Source organism: Gopherus flavomarginatus, chromosome 25 (genome assembly GCF_025201925.1).
Source record: "Gopherus flavomarginatus isolate rGopFla2 chromosome 25, rGopFla2.mat.asm, whole genome shotgun sequence".
In the NCBI taxonomy this organism is placed as follows: domain Eukaryota; kingdom Metazoa; phylum Chordata; order Testudines; family Testudinidae; genus Gopherus; species Gopherus flavomarginatus.
In genome coordinates, this window is record NC_066641.1 from 1,797,894 (window position 1) to 1,823,406 (window position 25,513).

Genomic DNA, 25,513 nt, shown 5'->3' on the forward strand with positions numbered 1-25,513 from the left:
CATTATCCTGAGGGATTTCAGTCAGAGGGACACATGCTGCAGGTCTCATGCTGCCATTAGTAAAGGAGTTTTTAAGAATTATAGATAATTTTCTAGCACAAGTAGTATTACACCCATCTATATTATAACCTCTTTCTGATGGATAAAGATTAAGTAAAAATCAGTTGTTGCTTATATGGAATGATTGGTTATATTCATGTGCCAACAGAATACAGCCCAAACCAGTGATGTATATTTGACACTATAAAAAGGGCCAATCTCTCAGAACTTGAAAACAAGAAAAACTGTGGGTAGAAAAAAAAATAGTTGAGCAAAAATAAAGTATTCTTAGACAACTGCTGACTTAGGTGCTGAAAACACCCAATTCCAGACATGAAAGGCTTCTTCAGTTAAAAAATCCTATTAAAATACTCATAAAATCAGAAAAGGAGAAGCTGAGAGCAATGACTATAAATAATTAATTATAAAATGCATATTAATAAAGGAAGGAAACGTACCAATGAAAAAAAATCTGTGGCTAGTAGGGCCAAGGACAGTAAGAAATTATATTTAAAAAATCAGGAACAAAAAAAATCCAAGCAGCAGTATAGGTCCATTATTAGATAAGAACGATACAGTTGTTAATAATGAGGTAGAAAAAACAGAAGTGCTCATTAATATTTCTGTCCTGTGTTTGGAACGAAGCTAGAAGGTGGAGTCACGTCTTACAGTGATAATGAAATGCTTTCTATTCTAACAATAAATAGGCAGGGTGTTAAAACCGGGTGGACTAGCTCAGTGGTCTGAGCATTGACCTGCTAAACCCAGGATTGTGAGTTAAATCCTTGAGGGGGCCACTTAGGGATCTGGGGCAAAAATCAGTACTTGGTCCTGCTAGTGAAGGCAGGGGGCTGGACTCAATGACCTTTCAAAGGTCCCTTCCAGTTCCAGGAGATAGGATATCTCCATAAATTTATAATTTATTTATAGCATCTACGAAAATTAAATATTTTAAATCTGCAAGACCTGATAACTTAGAACATAAGTATGGCCCTATTGGGTCAGATCAAAGGTCCATCTAGCCCAGTAACCTGTCTTCCAACAGTGGACAACGCCAGGTGCCCCAGAGGGAATGAACAGAACAGGTAATCATCAAGTGATCCATCCCTTGTCGCTCATTCCCAGCTTCTGGCAAACAGAGGCTAGGGACAAGATTCCTACGCATCCTGGTTAATTGCCACTAATGGACCAATCCTCCATGAATTTATTTAGTTCTTTTTTGAACCTCATCATGGTCTTGGCCTTCACAACATCCTCTGGCAAGGAGTTCCACAGGTTGACTGTGCGTTGTGTGAAGAAATACTTCCTTGTGTTTGTTTTAAACCTGCTGCCTATTAATTTCATTGGTGACCTCTAGTTCTTGTGTTATGAGAAGTAGTAAACAACACTTCCTTATCTACTTTCTCTACACCAGTCATGACTATATCGACCTCAATCATATCTCCCTTTACCTGTCTCTTTTCCAAACCGAAAAGTCCCAGTCTTATTAATCTCTCTTTATACAGAAGCCGTTCCATACCCTTACTCATTTTTGTTGCCCTTTTCTGAACCTTTTCAAACTCCAATATATCTTTTTCGAAATGGGGCGACCACATCAGCACAGAGTATTCAAGATGTGGGCATACCACGGATTTATATAGATGCAATATGATATTTTCTGTCCTATTATTTATCCCTTTCTTAATTATTCCCAGCATTCTGTTCGCTTTTTTGACTGCAGCTGTGCACTGAGTGGATGTTTTCAGAGATCTATCCACAATGACTCCAAGATCTCTTTCTTGAGTGGTAATAGTTAATTTAGACCTCATCATTTTATATGAATTAAATTCCATCTGCCATTTTGTTGCCCAGTCACTCAGTTTTGAGAGATCTTTTTGTAGTTCTTCACAGTCTGCCTGGGTCTTAACTATCTTTAGTAATTTTGCATCATCTGCAAATTTTGCCACCTCACTGTTTACCACCCATTTTTCCAGATCATTTATAAATATATTGAATAGGACTGGTCCCAGAACAGACCCCTGGGGGACATTACTATTTACCTCTCTCCATTCTGAAAACTGACCATTTATTCCTACCCTTTGTTTCCTATCTTTTAACCAGTTACCGATCCATGAGAGAACCTTCCGTCTTATCCTGTGGCAGCTTACTTTGTAAAAGAGCCTTTGGTGAGGGACCTTGTCAAAGGCTTTCTGAAAATCTAAGTACACTATATCCACTGGATCCCCTTGGTCCACATGCTTGTTGACCCCCTCAAAGAATTCTAGTAGATTGATGAGGCATGATTTCCCTTTACTAAAACCATGTTGATTCTTCCTCAACAGATTATGTTCATCTCTATGTTTAACAATATTGTTCCACACATCTTTAAGAAATTGGCAGACGAGCTCTCTGAGCAACTTTTGTTATTTGACAAATCTTGGAATATTGAGGAAGTTGCAGGGGACTGTAAAAAAAGCTAATGTATCAGTATTTAAAACAGGCAAATGGGATGACCCAGGTAACCACAGGTTGGTTAGCCTGACTTTGACTACGGGCAAAATCACCGGAAGGCAAATGATATGGGATGCACTCAGTAAAGAACAGCAGCATAACTGATGCACATCAACATGGTTTTATGGAAAACAGGTCTTGTGAAACTAACTTGGTATCATGGTTGGATAAGATTACAAGCTTGGCTGACTAAGGTAACTGTGTTGACATATATATGACATTCTGATTAAAAACTGACATTATACAGAATCAATGAAGCATATTTAATTAAATAAAACTAACTGGCAGATGCCAGAAAAATTATAAATGTGGAATCCTTCATCAATGGGGCTGCTTCCAGTAGAGTCCCACCAGGGTCTGTTTTTGGCTAAATGCTATTCAATATTTATCAGTGATTCAAAAGAAAATACTAAATCATTTCTGGCATGTTAGCAAAGGACATATATACTGGAGAAATGATAAAGGATGAGAACGTGTCCGCTGTACAGAGTAACCTGGATTGCCTGGTAAGTTGGGTTCAAGAATGCATTTTAATACAACAGAATAGATGGGCTGGGGGACTGGATCCTGGAAAGCAGCAACTCGAAGGGGCTTAGAATCATGGTGGATAATCAACTGAACATGAACTCCTACTGTAGCATGGCAGTTGAGGTAGCTAATGTGATCCTTTGATGTATAGGCAGAGGGGATACTGACAGTAAGGAGGAGCTATTACTGCTGTAGAAAACATTAGCGAGATCATTACTAGCATACTCTGTTGGTGCCCATGCTTCAAAATGGAGGCTCACAAATTGGAAAGGGATCAGAAAAGAGTTACAAGAATGATGTGAGGTCTAGAAAACCTGCCTTACAGCAAGACACTAAAGAAACTCAATATAGACAGTTCATCCAAGAGATGGTCAAGAGGTAATTTGATCGGGGTCTACATGAGGGAAAGATTTCCTACTGTAAAGGGCTCCTTAATTCAACAGACATAGGCAAAATCATCCAAAGCCCAAGATTTAGTGGTGATAGGGGGACTTCAACTATCCAGATATATGTTGGGAAAATAACACCGCGGGGCACAGACTATCCAATAAGTCCTGGACTGCATTGCAGACAACTTTTTATTTCAGAAAGTTGAAAAAGCTACTAGGGGGGAAGTTGTTCTAGACTTGATTTTAACAAATAGGGAGGAACTCGTTGAGAATTTGAAAGTAGAAGGAAGCTTGGGTGAAAGTGATCATGAAATCATAGAGTTTGCAATTCTAAGGAAGGGTAGAAGGGAGTACAGCAAAATAGAGACAATGGATTTCAGGAAGGCAGATTTTGGTAAGCTCAGAGAGCTGATAGGTAAGGTCCCATGGGAATCAAGACTGAGGGGAAAAACAACTGAGGAGAGTTGGCAGTTTTTCAAAGGGACACTATTAAGGGCCCAAAAGCAAGCTATTCCGATGGTTAGGAAAGACAGAAAATGTGGCAAAAGACCACCTTGGCTTAACCACGAGATCTTGCGTGACCTACAAAATAAAAAGGCGTCATATAAAAAATGGAAACTAGGTCAGATTACAAAGGATGAATATAGGCAAATAACACAGGAATGCAAGGGCAAGATTAGAAAGGCAAAGGCACAAAATGAGTTCAAACTAGCTATGGGAATAAAGGGAAACAAGAAGACTTTTTATCAATACATTAGAAGCAAGAGGAAGACCAAGGACAGGGTAGGCCCACTGCTCAGTAAGGAGGGGGAAACAGTAACGGGAAACTTGGAAATGGCAGAGATGCTTAATGACTTCTTTATTTCGGTCTTCACTGAGAAGTCTTAAGGAATGTCTAATATAGTGAATGCTTACGGGAAGAGGGTAGGTTTAGAAGATAAAATAAAAAAAGAGAAAGTAAAAAATCACTTAGAAAAGTTAGATGCCTGCAAGTCACCAGGGCCTGATGAAATGCATCCTAGAATACTCAAGGAGTTAATAGAGGAGGTATCTGAGCCTCTAGCTATTATCTTTGGGAAATCATGGGAGACGGGGGAGATTCCAGAAGACTGGAAAAGGGCAAATATAGTGCCCATCTATAAAAAGGGAAATAAAAACAACCCAGGAAACTACAGATGAGTTAGTTTAACTTCTGTGCCAGGGAAGATAATGGAGCAAGTAATTAAAGAAATCATCTGCAAACACTTGGAAGGTGGTAAGGTGATAGGGAACAGCCAGCATGGATTTGTAAAGAACAAATCGTGTCAAACTAATCCGATAGCATTCTTTGATAGGATAACGAGCCTTGTGGATAAGGGAGAAGCGGTGGATGTGATATACCTAGACTTTAGTAAGGCATTTGATACAGTCTCACATGATATTCTTATAGATAAACTAGGCAAGTACAATTTAGATGGGGCTACTATAAGGTGGGTGCATAACTGGCTGGATAACCGTACTCAGAGAGTAGTTATTAATGGCTCCCAATCCTGCTGGAAAGGTATAACGAGTGGGGTTCCGCGGGGATCTGTTTTGGGACCGGCTCTGTTCAATATCTTCATCAACGATTTAGATGTTGGCATAGAAAGTACGCTTATTAAGTTTGCAGACGATACCAAACTGGAAGGGATTGCAACTGCTTTGGAGGACAGGGTCAAAATTCAAAATGATCTGGACAAATTGGAGAAATGGTCTGAGGTAAACCGGATGAAGTTCAATAAAGATAAATGCAAAGTGCTCCACTTAGGAAGGAACAATCAGTTTCACACATACAGAATGGGAAGAGACTGTCTAGGAAACAGTATGGCAGAAAGAGATCTAGGGGTCATAGTGGACCACAAGCTTAATATTAGTCAACAGTGTGTGATACTGTTGCAAAAAAAAAAGCAAACGTGATTCTGGGATGCATTAACAGGTGTGTTGTAAACAAGACACGAGAAGTCGTTCTTCCGCTTTACTCTGCACTGGTCAGGCCTCAGCTGGAGTATTGTGTCCAGTTCTGGGCACTGCATTTCAAGAAAGATGTGGAGAAATTGGAGAGGGTCCAGAGAAGAGCAACAAGAATGATTAAAGGTCTTGAGAACATGACATATGAAGGAAGGCTGAAAGAATTGGGTTTGTTTAGTTTGGAAAAGAGAAGACTGAGAGGGGACATGATAGCAGTTTTCAGGTATCTAAAAGGGTGTCATCAGGAGGAGGGAGAAAACTTGTTCACCTTAGCCTCCAATGATAGAACAAGAAGCAATGGGCTTAAACTGCAGCAAGGGAGATTTAGGTTGGACATTAGGAAAAAGTTCTTAACTGTCAGGGTAGTTAAACACTGGAATAGATTTGCCCAGGGAAGTTGTGGAATCTCCATCTCTGGAGATATTTAAGAGCAGGTTAGATAAATGTCTATTAGGGATGGTCTAGACAGTATTTGGTCCTGCCATGAGGGCAGGGGACTGGACTCGATGACCTCTCGAGGTCCCTTCCAGTCCTAGAGTCTATGAGTCTATAAGAAGATCTAACGGTTAGTTGCTGAAATTAGACAAATTCAGACTAGAAATGAGGTGCAATTTGTTTATAGTGAGGGTAATTAACCATTGAAACAGTTTACCTGGCAATCTGGTGGATTTTCAACCACTTGAAACCTTTAAATCATGATTGGCAGTCAGCCTAGAAAAGTTACGTTCTAGCTCATCCAAAAATTATGGGCTTTATGCAGAAGTTACTAAGTGAAATTCTCTAGCCTGGGTATTCATGATGTCATACTAGATGATCATAAATGTTCTTCTAGTCTTAAAAATCTATGAACTAGACTACAACAAAATATTTTGGCATAATATAAAATAGCATACAAAACAAGTTTGCTGATCAAACCTTTGTTCTTACCTGTTATACATTAGGCGTTTGAAGTCTTGGAATAAAGTGTCCTTGTTTTTGTCAATAAATCCTGTGACTGAATATCTATGAAAGAGAAAAATAGTCAGTTGCACAGAGGTCAAATATCACTACGGCCAGCTTCTGGGTATTTGTTAGAAAAAGCCTAAGTGCACCAACATGGAATCACATACAAGGGAAGAAATGTGGTCAATGGATGGGACTGGGAGACAAGGGACAAGCTCATTTGCAGATCTGCCATTAACTTGCTGTATAACCTTTTGGGTAAAATCACTTCTTTTATGTGCCTAAGTTTCTCCTTCTTTAAAATGGGAATAATGCTTCCCTAATTTGAGAATCCACTTTTAAATCTACAGATGAGAAACAATAAGAATTATTTCAAGCAAACAAACTGTGGGCTCTAGTACTGTCTGCAGGTGCTTTCACAATTCACTTCTGTCCTCTTAGATTTGCAAGCTCTCAGTCACTAGCAGTGCAAAAGTTTCAATCACAGAGGTATCACCTTGTTCTTTTTCCCTAAGCTACCAGAGAAATTTGGCTGTTTCAGAATTATAGACGCTTAGGGTTGGGAGAAACCTAAGGAGGTCATCTACTCCAACCCTCTGCTCAAAGCAGGACCAACCCCTGTCAGCTGTATCTATCAATAACGCTATATTCAACAGAGACTCCACAAGAAATCCACCTTCACTTAATGGACTCCATAAAGCCTGGATTTGTCACCTTCATAAAAAGTCCCCAATTGTTCCACCATTAACATGCTTCAGGTACTGGCTATAAAAGAAAGTTGGACTGATTTAATGATTCTTTTAGGGTGTGTCTACACCAAGAAATATGCCAGAATAGCTATTCTGGAGTAACTTTCCATGTCACCACTCTTATTCTGGAATAAGAGTGCCTTTGTCCAATTTAATTTAATCCACATCCAAAAATAATTATTCCAAAATAGCTACTTTGGTAAAAAATATTAAGTCTAGAAAAACCCTTAAAGGAGATTTAGTTAGATTGATGCACGCTCCTTGTGTGAACACTCTTGTTTCAGTTTAAGGGTGCCCTATTTTAATTAAATTAATCTTAATTTTATTCTTTATCCATTTAATCTAAATTGATATGGCACTGATCAGATTTCTTAGGTCAGCACAACTTTCATGTGTAGACAAGACCTAAGCTTCTCTTGGGACACTTCATTTTTCTTCCTCCACCCTCCATATTCACTAACTTCCAAGAAGACAGTATACCATGTAGCAAGAACAAGTGTGACACTGAATTTTATTTTAAATCTGTTGAATTTATCACATACAAACAAGAAGACAATGTAGGTTAAAGCTGGACAAGAACAAATAGAAGGTGCACCTTCTAATACACAAAGGAAACACTCACATAACATCTCCTGCGTAGTGCTTAATCCGAAAGTCTCTATCAAACTCCAGGATCTTGTCTGTCGCACAAACCTAAAATAAATCACAAGGCACTAAGTGTAAGCATTGAAATTCCACAAATTTCAGGGCACAGCAGCTTTTAGATTTCACCTTGTATTACAACAAACTGGAATTGTAAAACTATTCTATTTTCTACAGACAAATCATCATGTACTTTATCCAGGGTTTTTTTGATAAATAAAACACAGGGACATAAAAATAAAACATGTTCAAGATCCAGATTTTTTTTTCAATTAAATAGTCACTGACGCCTCCAAAAACTGTTCCTTTTTTTATTAATAAGAATATGTGCATGGAAACAGAACTGCTTTGCCTTGTGTTCCCCCATCTGCTCCTATTTATTCCTTCATGGCATCATAATCACCTCCAAATCAACATAACATGGTATCACTAACTCAAGATGACTGAATGAAGTGTAAGGTATTTACAAAGCATCAGTCAATCTGTTCCCCCAATATTTAGAGAGAAGGTGGGTGATGTAATATCTTTTATTGGACTAACTTCTGTCGGTGAAAGAGACTAGCTTTCAAGCTTACACAGAGCACTTCTTCAGGTCTGGAAAACACACTCAGAACATCACAGCTAAGTACAAGGTGGAACAGATTGTTTAGCATAAGCTATTAACACACATTTAATGGGACTGTTCAAGGTGAAGTGGCCCATTAACACCCCTTCAGTCACAGGTTAAAAGGAAGGGAGGGGAGAAAAAAAGTAACTGGGGGGGATTGTTAGTGGGTTATAGATAATTGCAATAAGTCATAAACCCAGTGCCTATTCAGTCCAGGATTTTCAGTGTCTAGCAAAGTTATGTCTCAGGCTCATCTTTTGAAAGTGTTGTGCAGGTTTCCCTTGAGGATGAGGTCCCAGCAATAACTGACAGCCAATAAACACACAAGCTAGAACTTTCACAGCTCTGCTAGTCAGTGATTAACCTCACGATGCTCAATAGCGGCCAAAGCTATTGCTCTATCCCTGTTGCCACAGAATGCTCTTAATATGCTGTTAGACTGTTGTGCTGCAAAGAAAATATACAAACAGCCCACAACACAGGAGTCACTAGCATTTAAAAGAACATGCAAATAGTTTTAGCCGAGTTTTCCTAAAAAAGTTGGAACTAGCAAAGAAATGGAAGTGCCCGCACATTAGTTACAAGCACAAGACCACAAGGCGGGACCATCCAGTAGCCATGCTGCACACATGAAGGATAATCCAATCTGACTACATGTTTTAAGATGGTGCACTGGCTTCATTTTTAAGGGTGTTCTTTTGGCAGTTTTGTTCAATCTCTCACGGAAAGGCCTAATAAGGTCCAGCTCAAACTCTTACTTGGTTTCATATCTTTTCTCCCTATTTCTTTATGAAGCACTAGCCTGGCTTTTTGCATCCTGTCAATCTAATAGCGCTTGCCAGCAGAAATATGTAGAAAGCCAAGTCTGGCCAAGAAAACCTGAGAAATGACTGACAGTACAGGATTTCACAGTATGGGGAGGAGGTGACCAGCCTTTTATGGAGAAAGAAGTGGTTCAGGACTATTCAGAAAAGCTGGACGAGCACAAATCCATGGGGCCAGAGGTGCTGCATACGAGGGTGCTAAAGGAGTTGACAGATGTAATTGCAAAGATTAGCCATTATCTTTGAAAACTCATGGTGATTGGGGGAGGTCCCAGATGACTAAAAAAGGCTAATGTAGTGCCCATCTTTAAAAAAGGGAAGGAGGAGGATCCGGGGAACTACAGGCCAGTCAGCATCACCTCAATCCCTGGAAAAATCATGGAGCAGATCCTCAAGGAATCAATTCTGAAGCACTTGGAGGAGAGGAAAGTGATCAGGAACAGTCAGCATGGATTCACAAAGGGCAAGTCATGCCTGACTAACCTAATTGCCTTCTAGGAGAAGATACCTGGCTCTGTGGATGAGGGGAAGGCAGTGGATGTGTTATTCCTTGACTTGCGCAAAGCTCTTGATATGGTCTCCCACAGTATTCTTGCTGGCAAGTTAAAGTAGTATGGGCTGGATAAATGGACTATAAGGTGTACAGAAAGCTGGCTAGATCATCGGGCTCAGTGGGCAGTGATCAGTGGCATTATGTCTAGTTGGCAGCTGGTATCAAGGAGAGTGCCCCAAGGGTTGGTCCTGGGGCCAGTTTTGTTCAGTATCTTCATTAATGATCTGGAGAATGGCATGGATTGCACCCTCAGCAACTTTGTAGAGGACACTAAACTGGGAGGAGTGGTAGATACACTAGAGAGTAGGGATAGGATACAGAGGGACCCAGACAAATTAGAGGATTGGGACAAAAAAAATCTGATGAAGTTCAACACTGCACTTAGGACAGAAAAATCCCATGCACTGCTACAGACTAGGGACCGAATGGCTAGGAAGCAGTTTTGCAGAAAAGGACCTAGGAGTTACAGTGGACGAGAAGCTGGATACAAGTTGACAGTGTGCTCTTGTTGCCAAGAAGGTTTCAAACATCTCTACGCTCACCTGCCCCTAGGCTCCCACTAATGAGTGGGAGAGGCAGAGGCATCAAGCATCAACACTGAAGGGCAGAGCCGTAACTAGCAATTTTTGCGCCCGAAGCAAGAATATAAAATTGTGCCCCTGCCCCGCTCCTCCGGCCATGCTCCTCCGGGTGTGCCGCGGCCATGCTTCCCCCCCAACTCCTCCGGCCATGCGCTCCCTTGGCTTCTCCGGCCGCGCCATGCTGTGCCCTCCCTTGGCTCCTCCGGCCATGCCACCACCTCCCTTGGCTCCTCTGGGCGCGCCGCGGCCATGCTGCCGCCCACCACGCTCCTCCAGTCGTGCCCCCCCAGCTTCTCCAGCCATGCCCCCCGCCTCGTTCCTCTGGCCGCACCGTGCAGTTTGGGCTGTATAAATAGGGGCATTGCCAGCAGATCGAGGGACGTGATCACTCCCCTCTATTCGGCATTGGTGTGACCTCATCTGGAGTACTGTGTCCAGTTTTGGGCCCCACACTACAAGAAGGATGTGGAAAAATTGGAAAGAGTCCAGTGGAGGGCAACAAAAATTATTAGGGGGCTGGAACACATGACTTATGAGGAGAGGCTAAGGAAACTGGGATTGCTTAGTCTGCAGAAAGGAAGAATGAGGGGGGGATTTGATAGCGGCTTTCAACTACTTGAAAGGGGATTCTAAAGAGGATGGATCTAGACTGTTCTCAGTGGTAGCAGATGACAGAACAAGGAGTAATGGTCTCAAGTTGCAATGGGGGAGGTTTAGGTTGGATATTTGGAAAAACTTTCACTAGGAGGATGGTGAGGCACTGGAATGGGTTACCAAGGGAGGTGGTATAATCTCCTCTCTTAAAAACTTATAAGGTCAGGTTTGACAAAGCCCTGGCTGGGATGATTTACTTGGGGATTGGTCCTGCTTTGAGCAGGGGATTGGTCCTGCTTTGAGCAGGGGGTTGGACTAGATGACCTCCTAAGGTCCCTTCCAACCTTGAGATTCCATGATTCTGTGATTGCAGAAAAGAAGTTTCCTTCTTTTTCAAACCACATTCAGTTCATGTCTTATCCTTTTTTGCTGGCTATTTGGCCTTCAAAATACATATCAAGTTCAAAAATAAACTGCTACCTCTCTCACACCTAGTCTACACTACAGAGTTAGGTTGATGCAAACCAACCTGATCTCCTTCTTTGAGAAGGTAACAGATTTTTTCGTATCAGAGGGGTAGCCATATTAGTCTGGATCTGTAAAAGCAGCAAAGAGTCCTGTGGCACCTTATAGACTAACAGACGTACTGGAGCATGAGCTTTCGTGGGTGAATATCCACTTCATCAGATGCATGTAGTGGAAATTTTCAGGGGCAGGTATATATATATATATATATATATATATATATGCAAGCAAGAAGCAGGCTGGAGATAACGAGGTTAGTTCAATTAGGGAGGATAAGGCCCTCTTCTAGCAGTTGAGGTGTGAATACCAAGGGAGGAAAAACTGCTTTTGTAGTTGGCAAGCCATTCACAGTCTTTATTTAATCCTGAGCTGATGGTGTCAAATTTGCAGATGAACTGAAGCTCAGCAGTTTCTCTTTGAAGTCTGGTCCTGAAGTTTTTTTGCTGCAGGATGGCTACCTTTAAATTTGCTATTATATGTCCAGGGAGACTGAAGTGTTCTCCTACAAGTTTTTGTATATTGCCATTCCTAATATCTGATTTGTGTCCATTTATCCTTCTACGTAGGGACTGTCCAGTTTGGCCGATGTTCATAGCAGAGGGGCATTGCTGGCATATGATGGCGTATATTACATTGGTGAACGTGCAGGTGAATGAACCGGTGATGGTGAGGCTGACCTGGTTAGGTCCTGTGATGGTGCTGCTGGTTTAGATATATGAGCAGAGTTGGCATCGAGGTTTGTTGCATGTACTGGTTCCTGAGTTAGAGTTACTATGGTGCGGTGTGTAGTTACTGGTGAGAATACGCTTCAGGTTGGCGGGTTGTCTGTGGGCGAGGACTGGCCTGCCACCTAAGGTCTGTGAAAGTGAGGGATCATTGTCCAGGATGGGTTGTAGATCCCTAATGATGCGTTGGAGGGGTTTTAGTTAGGGACTATATGTGATGGCCAGTGGAGTTCTGTTGGTTTCTTTCCTGGGCTTGTCTTGCAGTAGGAGGCTTCTGGGTACACATCTGGCTCTGTTGATCTGTTTCCTTATTTCCTCGTGTGGGTATCGTAATTTTGAGAATGCTTCGTGAAGATTTTGTAGGTGTTGGTCTCTGTCTGAGGAGTTGGAGCAGATGAGGTTATAGATTTTTTAGACAAAGGAAACGCAGTGGATCTAATTTACCTTGATTTCAGTAAGGCATTTGACACTGTTCCACATGGGGTATTAGTTAAATTGGAAAAGATGGGGATCAATATGAAAACTGAAAGGTGGATAAAGAACTGGTTAAAGGGGAGATTACAACGGGTCGTACTGAAAGGTGAACTGTCAGGCTGGAAGGAGGTTACTAATGGACTTCCTCAAGAATCAGTTTTGAAGCAATCTTATTTAAATCTTTATATTACTGACCTTGGCACAAAAAATGGGAATGTGCTAATAAAAGTTTGCGGATGACACAAAGCTGGGAGGTATTGCTAACACAGAGAAGGACCAGGATATCCTACAGGAAGATCTGGATGATCTTGTAAACTGGAGTAATAGTAATAGGATGAAATTTAATAGTGAAAAGTGCAAGGTCATGCATTTAGGGAGTAATAAGAATTTTAGTTATAAATTGGGGACACATCAGCTGGAAGTAACAGAGGAGCAGAAGGACCTTGGAGTATTGGTTGATCACAGGATGACTATGAGCCGCCAATGTGATATGGCCATTAAAAACGCTAATGCGATTTTAGGATGCATCAAGCGAGGTATTTCCAGCAAAAATAAGGAGGTGTTAGTACCATTATACAAGACACTGGCAAGACCTCATCTGGAATACTGTGTGTAGTTCTGGGCTCCCATGTTTAAGAAGGATGAATTCAAACTGCAACAGGTTCAGAGATGGGCTACTAGGATGATCCGAGGAATGGAAGACCTGTCTTATGAAAGAAGACTCAAAGAGCTTGGCTGGTTTAGCCTAACCAAAAGAAGGTTGAGGGGGGATATGACTGCTCTTTATAAATATATCAGATGGATAAATATTAGGGAGGGAGAGGAATTATTTAAGCTTAATACCAATGTGGACACAAGAACAAATGGATATAAACTGGACACTAGGAAGTTTAGACTTGAAATTAGATGAAGGTTTCTAACCATTAGAGGAGTGAAGTTCTGGAACAGCCTTCCAAGGGGAGTAATGGGGACAAAAGACATATCTGGCTTCAAGACTAAGCTTAATAAGTTTATGGAGGGGATGGTATGATGGGATAGCCTAATTCTAGCAATTAATTTGGCAACTGATCTTTGATTATCAGCAAGTAAGTATGCCCAGTGGTCTGCGATGGGATGTTAGATGGGGTGGGATCGGAGTTACTACAGAGAATTCTTTCCTGGGTGCTGGCTGGTGAGCCTTGCCCACATGCTCAGGGTTTAACTGATCGCCATATTTGGCACTGGGAGGGAATTTTCCTCCAGGGCAGATTGGCAGAGGCCCTGGAGGTTTTTCGCCTTCCTTTGCAGAATGGGACACAGGTCACTTGCTGGAGGATTCTCTGCAGCTTGAGGTCTTCAAACCACAATTTGAGGACTTCAATAACTCAGACATAGGTTAGGGGGTTCTTACAGGAGTAGGTGGGTGAGATTCTGTGGCCTGCATTGTGCAGGAGGTCAGACTAGATCAAGGGTCAGCAATCTTTCAGAATTGGTGTGCCGAGTCTTCATTTATTCACTCTAATTTATGGTTTCGCATGCCGGTAATATATTTTAATATTTTTAGAAGGTCTCTTTCTATAAGTCTAACTAAACTATTGTTGTATAAAGTAAATAAGGTTTTTAAAATGTTTAAGAAGCTTCATTTAAAATTAAATTAAAATGCAGATCTCCCCAGACCGGTGGCCAGGACCTGGGCAGTGTGAGTGCCACTGAAAATCAGCTCGCGTGCCGCCTTCAGCACACGTGCCATAGGTTGCCTACCCCTGGACTAGATGATCATAATGGTCCCTTCTGACCTTAAAGTCTATGAGCTTACGCTGACTTAACTCTGTAATGTCTACACTAAAACATCGCTCGTGCTGATGAAACTCACCCCCTATGCTGAGTTAAATCCACTTCCATGAGAGATGTAGCGCTTAGGTCGATGCACTTTCAGCACAGACACTTGTTGCTGACATTGATTGTTGCTGCCTTTCAGAAGTCGTTGCACAATACCCCACGCTGACAGTTCAATCGGTGCAAGAGCTCCTGGTGAGGATGCGCACCTCCAACACAAGAAGAGTAGTGTAGATGTGCAAAAGCGATTTAATTACTGCGGTGGCTGTATGTCAACATAACTTAGGCCAACATAATTTTGTAATGTAGACATACCCTCAGACAAGTAGCGCTAATGCTACTTCATGGTTTGACAGATGTCAAACGGCACCCATCCTCCTGGGAAACTAAACACATCAGCTATGTGAAGATCACAGCCTTGAACTGGCACAGTTGTGGTAGCACCATAAACTGCTCAGCTGGTTAACTATGGGATCTTCTTCTTGTGTCCTCATACTTTTTTCTGCCACACCCATGCACATGCAATTGCCTGATCATTGCACTCTGCCAGCTCACTGGAAGAGCATTCATGGTCAAGGAGTTGGCACTGAAGGAGATGCTTCATCATATTTTGAGTGTTTCTGCCACAGTCACAGGTATTGGGGCCAGTAACATAGCCCCACTATCACTGCATCTCTAGACTGGCAGACTACAGTGCCATATACTCCAGGGCTGATCTGCATTGGGTGGCAGGTGCTCCACTGATGGGAGCCGGAGCACAAAGGCTACAGGGTCATTCTCTACTCATTTGCCATAACTGAAACCTTATCTGTTTGGGCAACAATGTTAGGGGTTTAATAGTGGCAAGAAAACTTTGTTGTGACTTCAGTCAACTCAGCGTCAGTGCTATATCATATAGCGGATGTCTTGGATCCGAGCATTGCCTTCTGCACTCTATTAGCAATTTCCCAATGTACATTCGGAGGAACAATACCTGCAAGGGTGTACAGGCTGTTCACATGAGTAGGCTTAAGATATCCTGTAATATAGCAGCAGGCCGGCATTAAGTACAGGGTCTCGTTTCTTTGTGTGAGGGAATCATGCCCACACTGCATAGGCATATACAGCAAAGGAATAGCAAAGTGCCAGTGCTGTTGATTATGGAATGGACAGCTCTCCACCACATTCTGATGTAACCAGTTTGCTGAAAATATTGTTTCACATGCTAATCTTAGCTTTAGTTTTCTCAATGTAGACTCTAACGAGCATGAGTTCAAGAGCAACACCGATTATGTGGGATTTATGGAATGAGTAAATTTCATCCCAAATCAGCTACGGGACTATGGCAATAGTCAAGTGTTGTTAATATTAGCGCTGAGAATCACTGCATTCTGTGATTCATGGCAGAAGTATGCCTGAATGTATTAATGGCATGTGTATGTATTTACGTTTTACTGCCTTAGTATATTAGCTGATAGATGTAAATAGGGAATGTTTACATCTGAGCATATTAAACCTTGCTAGTTCTAAACACAAACCACAACTGAAATGAATAAAAGGCACCATGGTCAAAGAGTGAGCATGGTACTAAGTTGTTATAGCACTTCTGCCACCAACTCACCTTGACCATTAGTGAGTCACTTCATCTGCCCTCTGAGAAGCTCTCAACATTTAAAGTTTATTTAGGAGTACCTGACCCTCTTACACTCACAAGATTAATCAATTACAAACCTGAATGTAAGACAAACCCTTCCTCAGTGATAATACTTTGCTACTTACATCACAGGTGTTGTGAGCAATAATATATTTGTCTTGTCTATTTATTGCCACAGTGTAAATCTTGTATTTATTCTAGTTTGTCTAGGTTTCACCAGAATAACCAGAACAACTAAGCAGAAAGCAATAGATTAGATATGCAGTACATAAACTAGGACACGACTATTTAGGGCACAGCAGCCCCTTAGAGCTTATCCACACTGATGTGGAGTGCAACATACTATAGATGGGGACCGTGAAGAATTAACCATGAACCTGCAAAACAGGAGCTATTCCCAGAGCATATCAGCACATGTATTTTAACTCTTTAAGAACATCTTCCTCAATATCTTTAATTTACACAGTAATTATGCTAAGACTTTACCTGACAGACACCACAGTACTTTAACAGAAGTCCACAAAGCCAAGTAAAAGGTGGAAGCAAAATGAAACCAGGTCTTTATTTGTAACTTAAAATATGAAAAAGGAAACAACTCAGACTTTTATTGGGTGGTAACTGGAGGAAGCAAGAGCCAGTAAACAAGATATTTTAGGTATTAGTGAGGAGAATGTTGTTTGCAGGTGTGCAAAAGGTCAGAAGAAGAAACAAGATGCTGAGGATTTTATGGGTCAAAACCTTCAAGTTATTATTGATTTACACTATCTGATATGATTGTTTTTCCATCAGTAATTAGTATAACTGGCTACACATGCAGAGGTGCTCATTTATTTTTGTATCCCTTGTTTTCTCTTGCAGTCTGTGCTAATATAGAATTTCCTCCCTTCTGAGGAATACTGGTATTGGCACTACATCATACTGTTGAATGTTTCCTATACAAAGAAGAAACTCCTGAAGCCAGTGGTTCAGTCTGTTGCGGCTTTCTCATTTACAGTTCCTCACTCATTGTCAAAATTCACTTCCCCTCACACCAGCACATTATACCCAAAGCTCTCACCTCCATGCATAGCCACTTGCTGGTGGTCTCAGCAGAGAAGAGACCAAGGAACAAACAGGTCATGGAGAATGATCTTCCCTTGGATTTAAGTATATTGGCAGAGTAGCACTGGGAATCTGGACTATTGCTGCCCTTGCTATACCTGTTCTGAAAATATAAGACTTCATTCCCCAAGCCCCTGAGACTGGTACCATTCAAAAGCATTATTAACAACAAAGAAAAGAATTTGCATCCAAATTCACTAGCCTCAATTATGCATGACAGACATAACACTTCAATACGCTGAGTAAATTCATAAGATTTCAAGTATTCATATCATATGCCCCTACTTTAACTGCACAGCAATCCCACAGCTTAGTGCTGACAGTGAGAATATTCTTCGCTGTTTACCAAAAAATTGTGTACGGCAGTTTAGCTGACAGGTTACACTCCAAGTGAAGGGTGCTTAAGAATAAGCTATAGCTGAATGAAAATCTTTTTATTTTACTTCCATTTCCATTCTTCACTAAAACAAGCCAGATCCAGCTCTTTCTACTGTTTGAATTCAGAGTCTCTGGAGACAGTCTCTAGCACATTTCTTATACAAGTATGCTATGATGATATCCCTACCTTATATACAAAGGTGTGCAGTGGTGAAGACAGCATTCTAATGAAAAGATTTCAAATACTATTCTCAATGAAAAGACACCAGTAAATTAAAGGACATTATTGTGAGCGGTTCTCAAATTTATCAGGCCAGAGCCCGTATTTTTAAAATACTACCAAGTGATAAAATCTTTTTAACTGGCTGTCATATCAAAAACAAAGCAAACCAAAAGGTCTGGAGGACTATGGGTACATTTTAAGATGAGCACGTTTTGTAGCCATTGAAAGTTAAGATTACATAGCTGTAATAAAGCAGAAATGTGAGCTATTTTCACTGCCACAGCATATTAAAGCTGGTTGAGTAGGGAAGAGTCACATGAACTGGAACTGTGCACCCATTGGTTATAAATGACATCATATGTCAAGACAAGTTCATGCTTTCCCGTTTTTCCCTTGAAATAAAATCTACTGCATTGATCATACTTTAGCTCCCTCTTCTGGATACAAATCATTATAACATTCATTCATTCTAAACTAGAGAACTTGATTGGCCATATAAATACAGAAATACTATGTGCACCAGACATGTAAGTTTTATTCTAGAAAAGGGCCTTCCTCTATTCAAGTCACTGTGTAAGTCCTTTTCCTTATCTCATTTCGAAAGATACAGCATGTGCTGCATGTGAAGAGAGGTGGGTTCTGATTACACAGATGAACAGTTTACCTTTCTGCTGGAGAAATGAGCATGTTTCCCCAGTTTGTTATTCAGTGCCTCAAGGAACATCTCATCGGTGACTTTTCCCACATTCATGCAGGCATCATCCAGAATGGCAATGATCCCTTTGTGTTGCTGTTCCACCAGATCCACAATGATCTGGTTGTTGAAATAATCAATCTGCAGAACACAAAACAACAGGTATCTGCAGGTCTTCTCTCACTACTGAGTGAGAAGGAAGTGCATTAACAAACAGTACCCACACTTACACACGCACCAGTAACCATACAGGGAGAATTATGAGCAATACAGTTTTAATAACTGTAATAAAGAAACTAAACTGAGAAGTACTAGGCTCATTATGCAGTGGTGCAGCACTCAGTTTCATTCTACAGACCACTTCGAGCATTTCTTTCTCCCAGGCCTCTACGTCCCCAAAATATCCCACTGCTTGCTTTGCAAAACATGCGATACTGTGGTCCACCGATACTCCACAGATCATAATTTGAGAACCACTGAGGTAGTGGAAATAAAATATACATAGAAATTGCAATGAAAATTACTGCTTCCCAAACAGACAATCTGAAAATATGCTGTACTGCAGATCATATATTCAGACTTCCTACTCTAAGAGAAGTGTACTTGTAACACGTGTTTAGTACTCATGTCCAAACTTCATCCCTTACTTGGAGTCTAGTGACTGAAAGCAAAGTTGTTGTATCAGGATTAGATTTTACTAAAGCAAGCAAAAAAACCCTAGGCATTAGCATTAAAAAGTAAGTTTAAGTTTGTTCAGTTACCCCAGTGGAAACCCCATTGATTCCAGGAGGAAGAAAAACATAACAGAGGAGAATCTGGCCCAGTATCTGCTCTTCCTCTTAGGGCAGAGGAGTTCTGTAAACATTACTTTCATTGAGAACATTCAAATCTAAACATGAAAGAATCTAGTGGAAGAGGCTAATCTGATGTCTATTTGGCTAGGCAGCTTTAACATGATCCACATGGTACCCCCATATGCATTTCTATAGTTGGCCCTCTTCATTCCTACATAGCTCTGAAGAGTTTTATTTTTCAAGAAGTGGGTAACTATAGCAGAAACACTTGCAGCACTAAGAGGCACAGCGGAGAAGGGTCTCCTTTCACATGTTTCAGATTACCACTGCACCGATCCCATAATCAACTACAGTATCTTTCAAGAGTCACCTTAATGAGACATTCATGAACACACTTATGGCCATGGAAGTTGTGACAGCAAGGTAGTGGTATATGACATGGTGTAATTTTACTGGACACTAGCAGGCTGCAGTCATATTGGAAGGCACACAAAGGCCAAATGCTTTCCAACAATATAAGAAAGTGGGTAATAAGTGTAACTACCCTTCCCCTGAAATGCATTCCTGTAATAGATTTCCCCATTACATTTTCATAACTGGCTCATAAAGCCTGGTCAATGCAATTATAAGGCCAGATTTTTCACCAATGAAATCAACGAGTTTTGCCACTGATTTTCTATAACAGAGGATCAGAATTGTAATGTCTATATAATCTGAACCAGCATCTTCTAATCAAATCCTACCAGTTAGCAAGGATCAATTTCAAAAAAAAAAAACTTGAACAACTGTTCAACTAAATAAAATACGTATCACCCAGTTTACAATAGTAACCAGAAAGGAGGCCACAAAATGTATAGAAAGGGTGTCTCATATTTTCAATTTGCTTCTTCCAGAGTGATTTATGGATAACAAGCCTGGTGCTGCATCTGCTCTGGATATAGAGCTCCCACTGACTTTGGTGGGAGTTTACATGAGAAGCAATTTCAGGACCAGGCTGGATTCACTGGATTCAACCAGACCCTCACTGCCTATTCACTCACATGATTCCAGGGAATCCCCTCTCGCTGGTACTCCTCTTGTTCTTGCTTTAGAACTAGCTGAATAAAAAGCTGCTGCAGCTTTTCATTGCAGTAATTAATGCAGAACTGTTCAAAACTGCAAAAATAAAGTTGAGAAAAAATTGATTAGTTTTTCATTTGAGGCAAGATGAAGCATCAGTTTCCTTCTCTAGAATGCAGCTTACCTGTTGTTGTCAAAGATCTCAAAGCCATAGATATCCAGGACTCCAATGACTGTGTTTTTCCCATGGATTGTGGTGTCATAGTTCTTCACCTCAATGATGTCATTGATATGTGTGACAATCCAACAGAAAAGGCGCTCATATATAGCCTACAAGGATAACAAACATTAAGCATAATTTCTGATCTCTCTCATAACTGATTTAGCTGTATTTCTGTCAAGTCTCTATAACAGTTTCTGTAGTAGTTTAGTTCAAGCTGTTTTTCAGATTAAACCCATAGTCACTGGCAAAACTCCTGCTAAAATTAAACAGACTTCTTTATCTGAGAAAGCTTCTATTCTTTCCGTATAACATCGTTGTATTTCTTTCTAAATTCATTTATATGAGAATAGAATCTTAAACAGCTCTACCAATTCTGCTACCTACTTCCCTCATTCGTAGTCATAGTCGACATTGCAACAACTTCATCATCTCCACATTAATGATCTGGAGGATGGCGTGGACTGCACTCTCAGCAAATTTGCAGATGACAAGATAGTAGATATGCTGGAGAGTAGGGATAGGATACAGAGGGACCTAGATACATTAGAGGATTGGGCCAAAAGAAACCTGATGTTCAACAAAGACAAGTGCAGAGTCCTGCCCTTAGGACGGAAGAATCCCATGCACTGCTACAGACTAGGGACTGAGTGGCTAGGAAGCAGTTCTGCAGAAAAGGACCTAGAGGTTACAGTGGACGAGAAGCTGGATATGAGTTGACAGTGTGCCCTTGTTGCCAAGAGAGCTAACAGCATTTTGGGCTGTATAAGTAGGGGCATTGCCAGCAGATCGAGGGACGTGATCATTCCCCTCTATTCAACATTGGTGAGGCCTCATCTGGAGTACTGTGTCCAGTTTTGGGCACCCCACTACAAGAAGGATGTGGAAAAGTTGGAAAGAGTCCAGTGGAGGGCAACAAAAATGATTAGGGGGCTGAAGCACATTACTTATGAGGAGAGGCTGAGGGAACTGGGATTGTTCAGTCTGCAGAAGAGAAGAGTGAGGGGGGATTTGATAGCTGCTTTCAACTACCTGAAAGGGGGTTCCAAAGAGGATGGATCTAGACTGTTCTCAGTGATACCAGATGACAGAACAAGTAATAATGGTCTCAAGTTGCAGTGGGGGAGGTTTAGATTGGATATTAGGAAAAGCTTTTTCACTAGGAAGGTGGTGAAGCACTTGAATGGGTTACCTAGGAAGGTGGTGGAAACTCCTTCCTTAGATGTTTTTAAGGTCAGGTTTGACAAAGCCCTGGCTGGGATCATTTAGTTGGGGATTGGTCCTGCTTTGAGCAGAGAGCTGGACTAGATGACCTCATGAGGTCCCTTCCAACCCTGATATTCTATGATTCTATGATCTGAGAATTGTATGAATATGGATAATATAGGAGAGCAGATGAATGCAAAATTAACATTTTTATACAGTGGTCGCACCCATTGGAACTGAGCACTTAACATCACAAAATACAGTACTATAAAATATTATCATCATTCACTTTTCAAGAAGTAGTCACAAGCAAGGTCATTTTCTGTCTTCAGAATCTAATCACTCAATTTAGTGACACCTGTGTTAAGAAGCTCTGACAAGTATTACAACCTTAAAAGGACATTCCAGGCGACGGGCCCAAAAGTTGGCTCTTACTCAAAATCACCATTTAACTCCCTCCTTTCCTCCTCCTCACAATTAAAACAAATGTGAGTAGTTAAGTGTCCTCCCAATACTCCGTCACCATAACCCTTCCAAAGGAGACTGCTGTTGTTGCCAAACAACCAAAGGTGTAGCATTTGTCACGATCTTCAATGTGTGTTTAAGGATGTCATACCATTCCACTGCTCTCTTCTTGACAGCAAGCAGACAGCTAGAACTGTCAATAATCTGTTCTCTCAATCTCATTCATTGCATTTCCATTGTATCAAGATATGAACTAACAGAGCAGAGACTTCCAATGTCCTGGCAAACCCCGCAGCCAAAGTTGTTTTGTGGGTTGCCTCCGCTCACAGATAAATTTTTAACTCTGCTATACCCATTCATTTAGAAGAATAAGTCTTTCACTATGTGAACATTCTAAAAATACACATTGAAGATGAAACATCCAGACTAACAGCCCCTAAAATCTTGTGCTCTTCTCTTACAACTTCATTAAGCATCTGCACTCTTTTCTGAACCTTTTGCTACACAGATGTTGGACTCTGCAATATTTTCATTCATCCATGGGCTCCTATCATTTGTGAAATTAAAGAGCAAAAACTGAGCCATGGGTTTTGGAAATTGTTGCACGACAAACTAGCACAGACTTGTAGAAAGAGAATTCAGACTCACCTTTGCAAAAGCATCTCTGCCATAGGTGGCTTCCTGCTCTGTGTGCTGCTTGTCAATGACATCCCGGCCTGTAGCTACAGTTCGAAAAAGCAGGGCCTTCTCCACCATGTCAGACCTTGTTGACAGCAAGTCTGCAATTACCGACACAACTTTACCATTTTCAATCACAGGCGTGTCACCATCCACTGAAAACTTCAAATTCCCCTGTAGTAAGTAGAGAAAGGAAAGATTGCTCAATATGCCTCTGCTGAGAATAATGTCAGCAAAGCTGAAGTAAGCACTTCATTTCCAGGGAGTGATCTGCTGTTCAGTTCATCAACAAATGAAACACCATTTCTAAATTCAGGCTAAATTGTCCTCAATATTGTATGTTCCACTCATGGGCAACTCATGGGAGGGACACAAAGGGGGGTACCAGCTAAGGGGACATGTGGTTTCCCCACATGACCTACCACGTGACCCCTCCTGTGACTTCTCCCTGCCCTGCCCCCAGCCGGGGCCCCCACTCTCCCCATACCGCATTACCTGGGGTGGGACTCTGTCCTCCCGCAGCGAAAGGAAGGAGGCCTGACACAGGCAGCTCCTCCGGCACAGCTGTCCGAGTACCGGCCCCAGCCCTGTCCTCCAATGGGGCTGTACAGAACCCAGGAGTCGCAGCTGCATGGAAGGGCTGGGGCAGGGCTGAGGGCAGTACAACCACGCCAGAGGAGCCGCCGGCGTGTGGCCACTCAGTGGTCCCACGTTCTGCTCCTTTCACCATGGTTCCCTGCTGAAATGTGCCTCCCCCTAGGCATCTGGAGAGGGGCATGTGACCCTTCTTGACCCCCCCCACCCCTCCCAGGCTTCGCCTTTGCCTGTGACCAAAAGAAGGATTTGGCCTTTAGTATTTGGCCTTTAGCAGGATTCTAGGAACAAAGTTATGACAAACTAATTCAAATCAAGTTTATCAGGCAAAGACTATTACAAGCCAAGGGTCTAGAGAGAAGTTGGAATTAAAAGACACTAAGCAGAACCCACAGATTATTTATATTTATCCTTTCCATCTTCACTATAGCTCACCACAAAGTCCTAGAATATAGTTTCCAGTTTAATGACATCACCAGAAAAACTGACATGAAGATTGATGAGCCATTACTCTGAATTATTGTGGGGAAATTCTAAGCCCTGTGTTATACAGAAGGTCAGACCAGATGATCACAGTGGTCCCACAGGGAAATTTGACCCACTACTGGCAGGCAGGAAAACTGTTGACTTTTCAACCAAACAGAACTTCCAACTGCATCTGATAGAACTCCTCAACTACTGAAGTCACACAGTAACACAAGTAACAGCCTGGTTGCCCTACCACTGTAATCCTGGAAAAACAGTTTCCACAAACTCACATGCAGAGAACTCACCAAGTGAAGAATGGCAGCCAAAATTTTGTAGACAGTTTGAACCTCCTCTGGTTTGAAGCCTATCACTTTCATAGCATCTGCCACTGCTTTGAACTCTGCACCATCATTGATTGAACACTAAGGAAAATAGAGATTTATTTGATGTAGTACCTTTCATACTCTAGACAAACAAACATTCTAGAATATAAAGCATCTCTATGGCCAGCTTTAAGGACATAACGCGGCAGCCATTAAGCAACCACCACAGATGTCACAGACGTGTTACTAAAAAAAAAAGTGAATGTTGCACAGAACAGTAGGTCACAGCCACTATCTATTCTATTTATCACATATCAAAAAACACTTCAGTTTTATTTAGATTGCAAAATCAACCCCTAAACATTAAGAAATGCCAGTTTTACAGTCACTCAGGCAATTTAATTCTGCCTCCTTTGTACATCAATCCTATAATCTGCAGGAAGCTGGGGACCTTTGGAAATAGTATGTGATCATGTAATTAAAGACCATCACAATGCATAGGCACAAGAGCCAAATTTATGATTGTGCAGGCTACTAGATTCCATCTTCTTGACTTTGCAACCTAAACACACACTCAAGACAGAAAGTTACTTACTAAAAGTTGTTCTTTTTCTTCTTTTTAAAGAAAAACGGTAGGTATAATTCTCCCATCATGCATCAGAGACAGGGTTTAATCTCAGCTTTCAGCACTGGATCATGGTCTGCTACCACTTGAGCTACAAAACTAGCTGGCAGGAGGAAAATACTTATCCAGAAAGTATTATGAACTGTTGGATGCTGATGCTAAGGTCCCATGGTTTTGTTCAATGATATTGTGAGGTAGTGCCACGCAGGAAGTATTTGATGTCAGGATTTGCCTTGAACTTTATGTTCCTGAACATAATGTGTATATCATAGTGTGGAGACTTGACCTTTAGCTTGGAAGCTTTTATACAACCATATTAAGGCCCTTCTGAAGGAACCTGAGACTGTTCAAAACTGTTTTTCCATCCTTAAACTATGAATTCTGTACCAGCTAATAGAATAAGTTCTGGTCATTGACTTCTTTCTGGGTTCATGAGGGTGTTAATCACCTCATATGAGTAACCGTTTTGAATCTGTCTTGTCCTAAAGATGGATGACTGATCTTTGGGCGATCACTCATTACAGAGTATGATCATCTTCTATGGGAGTTATGGGTTCTCAGGTGGCTAATAAAATCAATCCTTGCTCTA

At 41.3% G+C, this 25,513-nt stretch overlaps 1 protein-coding gene across 1 annotated transcript in view; it reads right to left on the bottom strand.

Moving 5' to 3' along the window:
* The window catches only part of MYO1D (myosin ID), a 336,246-nt gene that overhangs the window by 215,680 nt on the left and 95,053 nt on the right, over positions 1-25,513 (bottom strand). The window contains exons 7-13 of the mRNA XM_050934906.1: positions 24,282-24,398; positions 22,885-23,088; positions 20,530-20,675; positions 20,327-20,441; positions 18,463-18,633; positions 7,746-7,816; positions 6,360-6,434 (exon numbers count right to left, since the gene is read on the bottom strand). Coding sequence (XP_050790863.1) covers positions 6,360-6,434; positions 7,746-7,816; positions 18,463-18,633; positions 20,327-20,441; positions 20,530-20,675; positions 22,885-23,088; positions 24,282-24,398 — 899 coding nt within the window. The remainder of the gene's footprint in view (positions 1-6,359; positions 6,435-7,745; positions 7,817-18,462; positions 18,634-20,326; positions 20,442-20,529; positions 20,676-22,884; positions 23,089-24,281; positions 24,399-25,513) is intronic.